Here is a 13,226-nt window from a genome sequence, read left to right as displayed (position 1 = left end):
AGCCAATCACAGTCTCAGCTGACCCCTCAAGCTATGGGATCTAAACTGCCTTGTGTCGGCACTCACGCATCACAAAGGCAGAGAGAGAGGCAGTGCCGAATCACATTTGTTACCACATTGCCAATTTCTTACCTCAAATGTTTTCAGATACATATTTGTATTTGTGTATCGTTTAAAACAAGAATGTTTGTAATACGCTGTCCGGCCATAATCTTTAATTAGATTCAGAACAGAGTAGCAGCCCTGTAGTGTTTCCATCAGCTGCGTGTGGAGGAACATAGCATAGAAATCACACAGGTGCATGAAGTCGTATTATGTTTTGGACTTTTGTTGACATTTTCTTTTGATTTATTTTTTCATTTGTTTTGGCATCTATTGTTAATTATATCTCCAGTATGACCACGGATATGCTCTAAAACTGTGAAAAACACATTTATCATTTCAGCTTGTCTTTACGGTTCTCAGTGTGTCAGTATGTCAAACAAAAGACAAAGTGTAAATTAACTTAAAATGCTGAAGACAGATATGACAGAATGGCAGAAATGCAGAGATAAGAACATCATAAGTAGATGGTAGATGATGTATTCCTTGATATACTGCCTGGATATTACAGTTCATGAATGTTTTATGAGTTTCATCGTTCACAGAGGAATATAATTTGAAAATATTGTGTGAGTGAGTGAGTGAGCGTGTGTAGCCCTCAATGTGTGTGCTCTGGTCCTTTGTTTCCATATATCATCGCTGTCACACCTGTATAGTTTGTCAAATTGTTAAAAAAGCAATCAGGGGGGTCTGGTGGCTTAACTAGTTAGTGGGGGGAGATTGGTTGTGCCGACCTCCTTACAGTTTTGTCCCAGACGTGGAACAACGTGTACACTGTCGTACACTGTCGCACTGGACATTAAGGTCGCATTCGACCAGGTCTGGCACAATGGCCTTTGTGCAAAGCTCTCTTCAAAGGGCGTAACTGGAAGATTACATGTCTGGCTACGGAACTACCTTCAAGGAAGATCCATCAAATTGTGCTTTCTGGTCAGTCTTCATTACCACGTCCCATCAACGCATCTGTACCTCAGGGTCAGGGATCGATTTTCGGCCCATTATTATTCTCATTCTTCATACATTCGTATTATGGAGTACTCCTGCCTGGATGAATGCCTCTCAGACCACTCTCAGGCAGCTAGACATCATCCAAAAAAAGGCTTTAAAAATCATTGGGGTGGATGAGGACCTTGCCCTACAGCAGTATGCCATCACTAAGCTGAGTCATCGTCGAACAACTGTTCTTTATAAGATGCACACTCCCATCTCAAAGCACTGCTACCCCAAGCTCACATCCCAGGTCGTATCACCTGGAGGGTACTACCAAGCCACGCCCTGGAAATAGCTTTCTCCACTCTGCCATAACAACATGGAACAGCCTTCCCCCTGCGGTTGTTGGAGACATTACATCAAGTAGTATTCATGCCTTTAAGAAGAGGCTGAACAAACACCTCCTCAGTATGTGACTGTAATCCCATGAAGCTCAAGGACATTTAATCATCAAACATTCAGTTTGTACGTGTGCACAACATGCACACAAGCAGGGTGCATTGATGTAACCTTTTGTCTGGGAATCCTCTGTCATTCATGATTATACAACAGGTAGTTCCGACCAAGCAATCTGATTGGTTGAAATAGCTTTCTAGCCGTGCTTCAAACCAGCATCATAGCACGGGCCTAATCACATTAATAAATCACTCCGCAGTGCAGTCCAGTCCGCACCTGATTAGACCATTATATGGCACAGCTGTGCTGTGAAGTCACTCTGTCCCAAGGTAGGAAAACAAACAGACAGTAGCCTGACCCACCGCCGCCAGTGGTTGTGGCAGCGGTGGTTGTGGCAGCGGTGGCCTAGTGGTTAGAGGGGCGGCCTTGATACCGGAAGGTCCCTAGTTCGATTCCCCAATTCATCACATCAATCATGAATCACCGCTGAATAGCCCTTGAGCAAGGCTTCCATGCAGGGTCCGGCTGGAAACAAGCTTCGTGCTTAGTCCGACACCCTGGGTAAACAACAAACTTTGCTTTGCTTTGCTTTGCCACCGGAGAACAAACAGCTATGCAAAATGGACTATGTTGTTAATTTGGTGGATTTACGGTTGATCAATGGTTAGAAGGTTATAAATATCCTCCTGTGTAAAGTAAAATGACTCCCATTTCGTTAACAGTCCAGTAGGCTATATGCTCCGTCGTACGACCGTGTCACGCGGCCAAAATAGCCGATCTACAAGTTCACAACGCGTCGCCATCGCGACGCGTTGTCAGCTTGTAGATCAGTTATTTTGGCCGCGTGACATGGTCGTACGACGGAGCATATAGCCTACTGGAATTCATTCCACTGCGCAAGCATTGATAGCTCAGCTGTGTTGATGAGACGGTGCCTCAAACTCAAAGCACTGCTACATAGTCCAGGCGTTTCGGGCCAGAATCGTGCACTTTACGATACAAGCATGAAATTTGGCACACAGTTAGAGCATGCCATAAGGAACATTTTTGGCTATAGGGCCATCGCAGATTTGTCCTGTGGTAACCATGGCAGCCATTTTCCCAAATGTCCTCCATCTGCTGTTATTTTACCAATAACTCAGGTGCTAGACCACCTAGGATCTTGATTCTGGTGACTAATCCTACATTTTCAAGGATGAGGAATACAGCGGTACTATTTACAACATTCTACTACCTAACTGCATATATCTGGCATTCAGTTAATTAAATAATAATAAACCCATCAAAATATGTAATGATGTAGTACAGTAGATGTTTTCAAACTGACACGTGAGAGTCAAGAATGCAGTACTTCACTGTTTCTTTTATTAGTAGTAGTATTGCATAATTATTTTCAATGGACTATAAGACACAACAAAGGCAGAGTACTCATGAGTCATAGCCTAATGGCATATAGAACAATTATTTGTTTACCAACATTGAGACTGGACGCACAGGTGATTGTTTCACGCAATCAATTCTCAACCTGTTGTTTTGGGGTGCGCTGATTTCAGCACACCCCAACCCCCTCTTGTGTGTTGGCTAGTGAGGCGCGTCCTAGCGAGACCTGATAGAATGGGTTTCATTGCGCGCATACTGGTTCCGCGCAGACTGGTTCTTATCAGTGTGACGTCGTCTGTTAAGGGGTCTATTCAATAAAGCCAGATAATCTACACAATGTTAGTTGCACAGTCCACCACAGTAGCAAAGGGCAGTACACTGAAGTGCTGCCTTAACACATCTGCATTGTCCACTGCATCCCTTTTTGCAACCACAGCGGAGGAGTTCCCGAAAGGCCACTGCACTTCCCATCCTCCTGTCAAAATTAGAATCAGCTTTATTGTCAGATCACAGGTTTACAAGTGTAAAGAAGTGGATTAAATTATTTGTATTCACCTGTCTCCTTCCTCTTCCACCCCCATTCACCTGGGGATGGGAGTTCAGGGGCTGCAACCATCGCCTGTCCCCAACAATGGCCAGCTTGGTAGGCTGCCCTCTTTGTATGTTGAATCAGTGCAGCTCGTGTTGGGGGGAGTCCATCAATTGTTCTGCCCTTCTGGGTGAATAGCTGCTTCCGTGCCTGAATCACTGATGCCTGGCCGCTAGTGCGGTCATAGAGCAATACCACAAAACACTCCAGAGGCTCCATCCAGTCATCTATTTTGTCTGGGATGGCAGCTAAGGAACTGAAGGCACGTGTGACGTCACCATAGGTTTTCCAGGTCTCCCATGCCGTCTTCTTGCCTCTGCCTCCAAAAGATGACACTGTGTCACATCCAGTAAAGGCATCGAACATGGGTAAGGCTAAGCATCGATCTGGGCCTAATGCCCTTGCCATCTCATGAGCTGCTAAGTTACGGAAACTTTTCCCAGTTCCAAAAGCAACCCACAGCTCAGTCAAGTGGAGGCGTTGGGCTGACGTTACTGCCAGGACTAGCACATCCGTGTCTACTGTGCGTATTGTCACCTTGCTATACCCTTTCTTCACAGCATCTTCTAGGTGTAATATGACACGAGTATCAGCCTCCTCATGTACTGTAGTTAGTTAGGTAGTTACTAGCATGTTGTGAATAGTACCACTGTATTCCTCATCCTTGAAAATGTAGGATTAGTCACCAGAATCAAGATCCTAGGTGGTCTAGCACCTGAGTCATTGGTAAAATGACAGCAGGTGGTGGCCATTTTGAAAGATGGCTGCCATGGTTACCACAAGACAATTCTAAATAGTACCACTGTATTCTGAAAATGTAGGATTAGTCACCAGAATCAAGATCCTAGGTGGTCTAGCACCTGAGTTATTGGTAAAATAACAGCAGATGGAGGCCATTTTGGAAAATGGCTGCCATGGTTACCACAGGACAAATCTGCGATGGCCCTATAGCCAAAAATGTTCCTTATGGCATGCTCTAACTGTGTGCCAAATTTCATGCTTGTATCGTAAAGTGCACGATTCCATCAAAATATGGCCCGAAACGCTTGGACTAACAGGGACTATTTAATGTCTCTCAGTCAAAAACTCTTCTCTTTACAGGGAAACGGACAATAGCGAAACATTTTTATTATTAATTGCCCCACAATATGAATACATTTGGATGTGTTTTGTTGGTAACTGTTGTATAATCGCAATATTACACTCGAGGGTGTGCTTTACCGTCATTATTGGCACTTCAGTGATGCTGGCGGAACTCGGCTGGCGCCTCGTTCCTGACCGCATCACTGTCGTGCCAATAATGACGGTAAAGCACACCCTCTCGTGTAATATTGCTTAATTAAACCGTGTGTGTGTGTGTGTGTGTGTGTGTGTGTGTGTGTGTGTGTGTGTGTGGTGTGTGGTGTGTGTGTGTGTGTGTGTGTGTGTGTGTGTGTTGGGGGAGATTGTACCTGTATCAGCTGTGCATACATTTTATGTAGACTGAAGGCAGTATTTAAAACATGCACTTCTCGAAGTGTATGAAGTGTATTGACCAAAACAAAGACTAGTCAATGTGCAAGGATAGAAACTTATGCTTCACCACATTACCAAAAGTTTGGAAGCAAAGCATAAATTCAGTAAAAGTGCAAACATTGACTATGGTTTGTCAATTCCATCATGAGTCATTCATTTTTTTCTTTTTCTTTTTTCACAAAAAAGAACCTGGTGAAATGTGTGTGAGAGAGGGAAAAAGCATGAGGCATGTTTGCGTCCATGGTTGTGTGTGGGCATTGGTATTATATGGCTACCAGGCTCATTAAACAAGTGTTTAACGATGCTCTCTTTTTATGTGGGAGGAGATTGTAACTTCCACCTCAATTAACTCTTCACTGTGGCTGGTTAGTAGTAATTACACACTTAGTCGATCCTACATTCAGTATTCTCTTCAATGAAATCTACTCCGTCTCTGTCCTCCCTCATTATTTTTGGGGGTCTATATTGTGATCAAATAGAAGCTGAAAGACAGACCTGTCACAATTTTAATTGGCCGGTAACAGTGGTCGCATCAAAGACAAAGGTTTGAGTTCAGAGGGAGACGGACAGAGAGAGTGAGAGAGAAGAACATTGCATACTGATACGCGCTGCAGGATAGGGGATCAGTGTAAGGTGGCTATAAAGTTAAATACAATACTAAAAATGTATAAACAATAGCAACAAAACAACATAGCCAACAACAACATAATAGAAGCATATTGTGCAGGTGAGGTTGAAAACTCCTGTAGGATTTATAAAGTTAATCTCACCTATTTTCAAAACAAGCAAAACTATACAATTAGAAAAGTAATCTGAAAAATAAAGAAAACAAACCCCCAAAAAAGCAACACAAATATTCAACATAGCTACACAGTAAAAATGAAATTGTATACCAACAATTATACAATATAAAAAACTATATGCAATGCTAAAATCCGTGTCCTTCACTGTCTATTTACTGCATACTCTGATACAAAGTTTCATAGGTACTTTAGCAACTTTGTTCTCATTTTTCATGCTAGTAGGGCACATTGAACTGAAATGAATTAAATTCAGATGAAGTGAAATGAAATAAGAACAGAAGACGTAAGTTTGAGAGATGTATGAAGCCGTGCAGGTTGACTGCTGTTGCTGGGGATGGGGGATGATTGATTGTCCACTGATGTGTGGAGCTGGATAATAGGCCCAACATCACCATCTTATGCCAGCATCAACACAACTATTGATTCCCATTGTATCTAAATATCTGTTCAGAAAGGGATCTTTGATATCAAATCAAAGAAAAGAGTCCTGCACACTGTCTGGAACTTGCAAAAAAGATGCTCTTTATTCATTTGACGTTTCAGTTGTTAGACCTTCATTAGGACAAACATGCTTGTCCTGATGAACAACCTTTTCTTAACAATCTAAATATCTGTAAAATAACATTGCGACAGTTATTTATTTTCCATAGATTTATCAGTTTGATGTTTTTGTTTTATTACACTGCAACACTGCATTCTTGAAATACGCATTCAATTCAGGAAATAAATGTAATTATATGTTTATTTATTTATTTTTATCACTGACCCACCTTTGGCTATTTTTGTTTATTGCAGATTTTATTCATGAACAAGATTGACCTTTTTCAAGAGAAGATTTTACACTCTGGCCGACATCTACGGTTATACCTTCCTCAATTTAAAGGTGAGACTAAATGGTCAAATACAAATACATATGCAAATACAGTCAGAACTGTGAGGCTCAAATGTTAATTCACAGTCAAATATTGTGCCATAAGGTGCAGTGTAATTTGGATTATTGATTATTTACAAAAGTAACCTAGTTCCAAATATATCAGAATGAACAACCATTGTTGCTAACATGTACCCTGGAGCACGCTCACACACACACACACAGACACACTCAATATTATCTTACAATAAATACACCAAATCTCTGTACATGCATACGTTGTATGTATGTAGTTACGTCTGTAATCCACGTATCTCGAGAACCGTTCCACCGACCGCCTTCAAATTCGCCACACAACCAGAGGGAGTTATGTGCCCACTGTGGATTTGGTCGGATAGGCGGGCCAGAAAATGAGCCTCTTGATTGCCATGGCAACCCCAGCCTAAGCTTGATTTGGCAAATTCCCCCACACCTGTCCAATTTCCAGGCTCTGGCTGTGCCATGAGCCAATTGATTGCCATGGCAACCCCAGCCTAAGCTTGATTCAGCAAATTCCTCACACCTGCCATTTGATTACTGTCTACTTTTCACAGTCAGTGTGCACTCCTCACACTTCACACTGCACTTCTCCACACATTCACACAGAGCCGATTGATTGCTATGCCAACCCCAACCTAACCTTGATTTGGCAAATATATGGGAACAAAAAGAATACAGACAGAAACAGAATTCTACAAATGTGTGCATAAATAAAACATTGCAACTTGCATCATTCCCGAGTTGGCCGGTGCCCGTTACTGTTCTAGTTACATATAATGATAACAAACAAGTCATGACTTGCACTCTCACACATACCCACACTCAACTGGGTTATTTCCTTGGTTTGGTCTCAGTGCTTGCTCTCAACGTCTCATACAAATGTCAATATAAATGCAAAAAAAGAAAAGAAAAACAACAAACTGAGATTGGGGTCAGCAAGCAGAGCCAGCATCCATTTCACCTTCCCTGACCTCCTAGATATGATTATATCATAGCCATTTTAGTCTTCTTTGATGAACAGAAAGGGCGTGGCGTTTGGGAGGGTTTTGAGAGTGAAGGGAGGGGGAGCAGAAACGTGCACCAGGTTTATCTACCATACTTTACCAGGTGCTGACTGTGACGTGGACACGGCGGCTCGATTCATAGCAGCCACCTTCGTCTCGCTCAACACCATCCCGAACAAGCTCATCTACCACCACTTCACCACAGCAACAGACACCTCCAACATACAGATCGTCTTTCAGGTTGTGATGGACACCATCATCAAAGAGAACCTGGAGGCCGTGTCACTTCTATGACTTCTATGAAGAGTGGATGTTATCTTCACCCCGTCTCTCCTGCTCCATTAGCCAGTGCCTGGTTTGTTGCTACTGTATTGAAGACTAGTAGGGAAATGTATATATATTTTGCTATCCACCTTTTAGTGTGAAGGTCCAAGCAGAGGATCTGCTGAAGACCGCTGCTGTTTGGATCCTGGTCAGGGATTCAGTGTTTGAACATGGACACTTCAGCAGCGCAAGCGCGTGATGGGACTTGAGTGCGGGTCCTTCTGTTGCAAGGCGTTCTTTCTACACACTTATGGCCCCCTGCTTTGATGAGTCACTAAGCGTGGCCTGTTTCTTTCAGGCCTACAGTCCTACAGGTTCATAGAAATATATTAAGTACAGTAGTAACTGTTGCAGCAGACTTCAAAGGCAGGACACTGGTCATTTCATTCAGACATGTAACTTATCCCACACTCATACAAAGGAATTCTGTCTATTATGCCTGATTTACACCTGGTTGCGCATTGTGTCGTGTGTCTAAAATAGCCAATCTGCAAGCTCACAGTGTGTTGCGCTGTGGCGCGTTGTGAGCTTGTAGATCTGCTATTTTAGGTGCACAACACCGGTGCGCAACTAAGTATAAATCAGGCCTTAGCGCCCAGATAATGACTGGAAGCTCCTTGCTTGTGTGAAAATGAAAATGTTAATAATTATTATTTTAAAGTGCAGAAGCACATAAAGTGCAAGTGACCAAAACAATGAACTCAATGGTCCTTTTATCTTCACTTTTTGAAGACGGTTTTCACACTGTATCTCTCTGTGTGAAATCTAGCACCAGAAGTGTTTAGTTTTGTCCACAGTTCTGTTCTGTCAGCGGATGCAGTTCATCCTTAAGTGTTGCTGTATGCATCATAACATTACTAGAAAGAAAGACAATTTTGGCTAATCTTTAGCCATGGTCCTGACCCTTTGTAAAAGTGACTGTTTTGTGTGTGAAATCACATTTCTATATTGGTTATTTATGTTTTTGTACCGTACTATGCAAATGTCATGAGTATGAACCCTGACATCACGTTTAATTTCGAGCAGTGTTATTTCATTGTGTGTGTGTGTGTGTGTGTGTGTGTGTGCGTGTGCGTGTGCGTGCGTGCGTGCGTGCGTGCGTGGTGTGTGACAGAGAACAATCTATCTGTCCCCCCCAATGTGGACGTGAACACTCTCCGGTTAGTTTTTACTCTCCCTTGCCAGCCAACCTAAGCAATCCTTAAGTTTGTGACTCACTCTCCAAACTTTATTCCGCTTCTCTTTTCTTGTCTCGAACTAAAGCTTATAAGCCTAATTCATAGTTCGTCAGACAATGGTATCACATAACAGATTTTTGGCAAGCAACACTTTTCTACAACAAGGTAGAAATGAAGCTTAACTGTACTCTTCAGTGGCCTAACTCTACAGTCATCTTTGTTTCTGTATCGACATACACACCATTTACAAATATTGTCCGCCAAAGGGAGGGTGGCAGGGTGCTTAATCTTAGGGAATTGAATGGCATTACTACAGCTGAAGAATGAAGACTCCCCTCTAGGCCAGTGGTTCTCAACCTTTCCAGCCTGTGACCCCCCCAAAATAATCATATTTGAATTGGGGACCCCCCACCCTGATAAGCACTTGGAATATAGTAGTTGAGGCATTCAATTTGGTTTGACTCGGTTCCACAGATAAATATATATTATTTAACAATTTGGCCAATGTTTGACCAGGTTTTATAGTGTTTTGATTACTTTTGATGCAATATGGTATTTTTCTTTTCTTTCTTTCTTTTTTTTAGGTGTTAAAAAGGTCTTAACAGTCCTTAAATTGTTACTTCACTGTCATCTGGGGACCCCCCCAAAATCATGTGGGGACCCGGGGGTCCCAATCCACAGGTTGAGAACCACTGCTCTAGGCTACTGGATAGTCAATTGAATCTATCTCTGGGTCTGTCTTTCCAGTGATGAGTGGTGTGGCAACATTACAAATATTTAAAGTGAAAACAAAAATAAGTCTTCCTCTAGAGAAACTGGAGGGGAAATAAATCCTAAGTGCCTTGGAATTAACTTTCTTATATTTAAATTACATTTCATATAATTATGTAACTTTGACATATGTACTGTGCTTAAACTTTATATTCTCTGTTGTACCAAAATATGTAATAAAGAGACATGTTAACCTACAGTTTTTAGCCATCTTTGAAATGATTTTAAAAGTAGACAATGTGATGATATTCTGTAGGTAGACAAAGAAAATCTGGAAATGTGCCTGGCTGGGCATATTGTTTTATCATTCAGGTTTCCATTTTCAATGGATTATGCAGGAACAGTCTCAGAATACAGAAAATTGGACTACACAAGAGTAACTGTACTTGTTATTTTTTTAATAGATAAAATAAAAGTAGCCCATACCTCTGGTAAAGATCCACTCTGCAGTCAACATTACATACATATAGATCTATACATTTGCCAACGGTGGTACAAGTGGTAGGTGGAAATATGGATACGGAAATTATTTGAAAAGAATAACAATAAACGTCTCTCACACTTCGGTTTATTACGGAGCCAAAGCAAAAAGTATTTTTTTGTAACAAGATAACATTCAAAGTCTGCCACAGTTCATCGTTAGTCACTCCTCTTCCAAATCCTTACTCCGTTCAATACTGGACTTCCATCGCATGTCGGTGCCGCGTGCCTATATATAACGTATCTCTCTACAAGTAGCCTACATTTACTCAAGTACTGTAGGCTACTTAAATACAATGTTGTGGTACTTTTACTTTACTGTAGTATTTCAATTGTTTTCTACTCCGCTACATCTCAGAGGCATATACTTTTACTTCACAACAATTATGACAGGCAACACCGTTGCAACTACGGAGTGTGAATGATGCTGGAGAGAGAGGGTGCTGTGTGTGGTTGATCATGTGGACAAGCAGTCCAGGGAGTCCAGGGTCAGGAAGACGTCCGCCTGGCACTGGAAGGTCCCCGTGCCGTCCCGGAGCAGCTCGCAGCTCTTCAGGTTCGGAGAGATGTCCTTCAAGCATATCGCCTGTGTAAAGACAAAACCAGTTCAGGGCTTCTGAAAGTGTTCCACAGTATAGCCTATTTCTTAGTTTTAATAAATAGACCTACATGTTTTTGTTTATTTTAGATCAAACATAGCTAGTTTAGAACTATAAACGTGTATATGCCCTAAGAACATAAGTAGGTATAATGTTATAGCCCATAGTAGATTATTTCCATGTCAATTTGTAATCTTTGTTTTCTAGCCCAGTGCTTCTGAACCTGTGGGTCGGGACCCCCAGGGGGGTCGCCACAATTTAAGTGACAATTTAAGGACTTTTAAGACCTTTTTAATACTTTTTAAAAAAATAAAAAAGACCATTACTGCATCAAAAGTCATCAACAAACTATACTGATCAAACATTGGCCAAATTGTCAAATAATATAAGAAAGAGAAAAAAAGAAAAAAAAATAGCCGATCTAAAAGCTCACAAGGCTTTGTGAGCTTGTCGATCTGCTATTTTCGCAGCCCATGCCAAGAGTTTCAATTCGTTAATCGTGGTGCTGAATGGACAGCGCCTCTGGGTGGACTTTGTGTCAGGAACTTTAAGTCCACTATCTTGAGAGCACATGAAGCGCGCACATTTCTGTATAATATGACTGCACTGCAATGTAGCCGTATTTTTTACTGCCTTGCAAAGTCTCTGCATTAAAATGTATAATCGTAAACAGACACAAATAAGATAGAATGTTATATCCCGTAGATCATTTCCATGTCAATTTGTAATCATTCTTTAGCCTACACAAAGAGTTTTGATTCGTTAATCGTGCAGGTGCTGAATGGACAGCGCCTTTGGATGGGGTTCCTTTGTGCCAGGAACTTAAGCCTCCAAGTTCCCTCTTTTGAGAACATAATAGCCTATAATATGACTGCAACACAACACAGTCGTATTTATTTATAAGTGCCTTGCAAATAACTGCAATAAAATGTATAAGTCATAAACACAGGAAACGGGGTAGAAAAGGAAAGGAAGAAAACACTTAAATAAATAAATGCCAGTTGTTTCATTGTCTATGTTATTTATCCATAATTTCAAATAGCACTCACCATGTTTTTAAGGATAGAGATTTGCTTGCTGCCCTCGGGAAGCACAGTGTTGCCGGCTGTTGTCTCTCCACTGTCGAAACTAGTCGTTTCTTCGGATTCGGACCTTCGGACGTACGGCGACCTCCTGATGCCGGAGAGCAGACCAGAGGCTCGACCCACCGAGTAGTAGGTGGGGCCGGTGGCCTGTTTGTACCACGCTTCAATGGGCTGGACCGAGACGAGCAGTGAGATGCCGACGCACACCATGGCAAAGCGCACAGACCTCTCCATGACGCGCACTGTTTTGGAGCCTTTTTACGCAGCGGAAGGGAGTGCGAGGCTTTTCGTTATGTGACTTCCCTGGCTCTGGCTTATATAGGCTAGACGCACGATATCGTGACCAACGACGTTCGTCAAATCGATCGAGAGATGGGTGGATGACAGTGGTGTAAAGTAACTAAGTAGTACATTTACTCAAGTACTGTAGCCTACGTAAGATCAATTTTGAGGTATTGTTTTTACTTTACTGGAGTATTTCCAATTTGCAATTCTTGTACTTTACTCCACTACATCTCAGAGGCAAATGTTGTACTTTTTACTCCACTACAATTATTTAAAAACTTTAGTTACTATTACTTTGCAGATATAAATTATTATATTATAAAACATACATTAACCACTTTAGCCCTATTTTATACATAGGATATTTGAAAATAGCCCATCTACAAGCTCACAATGCATCATGACGCGTTGTGAGCTGTTATTTTTCTTTTGTAGACTACTTTTACTCAAGTAACATTTTGAACACAGGCCTTTTACTTGAAACAGAGTCTTTTTATATTGTGGTATTGTTACTTTTACTTAAGTAAAATATCTGAGTAGGCCTTCTTCTTCCACCCCTGGTGGATGATGATTCATCATTACGTGAAAGGAGGAAAAAGACCAATCCGATTGATTGGTTTGCTGGGGGGTCTTTGGTGCGTCTGTTCTGACGCCAGTGGAAAGAAAAAGTGGATCTGAACATCTAACCCTTGTGTTGTGTCATGTGAAGAAGAAAAAAACCTGATCTTTTTACAAGTTTCATGACTGGCAATTTAATTTATTATAGTTAATGTCATCTGATTGGAATAAAACTCCATGGTTTTGTCCAGACAGGG

At 41.6% G+C, this 13,226-nt stretch overlaps 2 protein-coding genes and 1 long non-coding RNA gene across 4 annotated transcripts in view; 1 reads left to right on the top strand and 2 right to left on the bottom strand.

The window, feature by feature from the left end:
- The window catches only part of gnav1 (guanine nucleotide binding protein (G protein) alpha v1), a 45,063-nt gene extending 35,179 nt beyond the window's left edge, over positions 1-9,884 (top strand). For both annotated transcript variants that reach the window (XM_084076415.1, XM_084076414.1), the window contains 2 exons: positions 6,571-6,658; positions 7,793-9,884. In XM_084076415.1, the coding sequence (XP_083932541.1) occupies positions 6,571-6,658; positions 7,793-7,983 (279 nt within the window). In that variant the 3' untranslated portion in view covers positions 7,984-9,884. The remainder of the gene's footprint in view (positions 1-6,570; positions 6,659-7,792) is intronic.
- LOC311058901 lies at positions 9,053-10,143 on the bottom strand. Its single transcript, XR_014602094.1, has 2 exons — positions 9,882-10,143; positions 9,053-9,521 (listed from the first exon to the last, which is right to left on the bottom strand). It is a non-coding gene; the product is annotated as an uncharacterized lncRNA (long non-coding RNA).
- Positions 10,144-10,899: 756 nt separating this feature from the next.
- npb (neuropeptide B) lies at positions 10,900-12,360 on the bottom strand (the record flags this gene model as incomplete). The annotated part of the gene is made up of 2 exons (XM_084071204.1): positions 10,900-11,028; positions 12,091-12,360. 2 exons carry the CDS (start codon positions 12,358-12,360, stop codon positions 10,900-10,902), a joined length of 399 nt encoding a protein of 132 aa, XP_083927330.1.
- Between the last annotated feature and the right edge of the window lie 866 nt (positions 12,361-13,226).

This window comes from Gymnoscopelus microlampas (assembly GCF_963454915.1).
Source record: "Gymnoscopelus microlampas genome assembly, chromosome: 2".
NCBI classification, from domain to species: Eukaryota; Metazoa; Chordata; class Actinopteri; order Myctophiformes; family Myctophidae; genus Gymnoscopelus; species Gymnoscopelus microlampas.
Note: the sequence above shows the minus strand (reverse complement) of the source record. Positions and strands in the feature narration are given on the sequence as shown.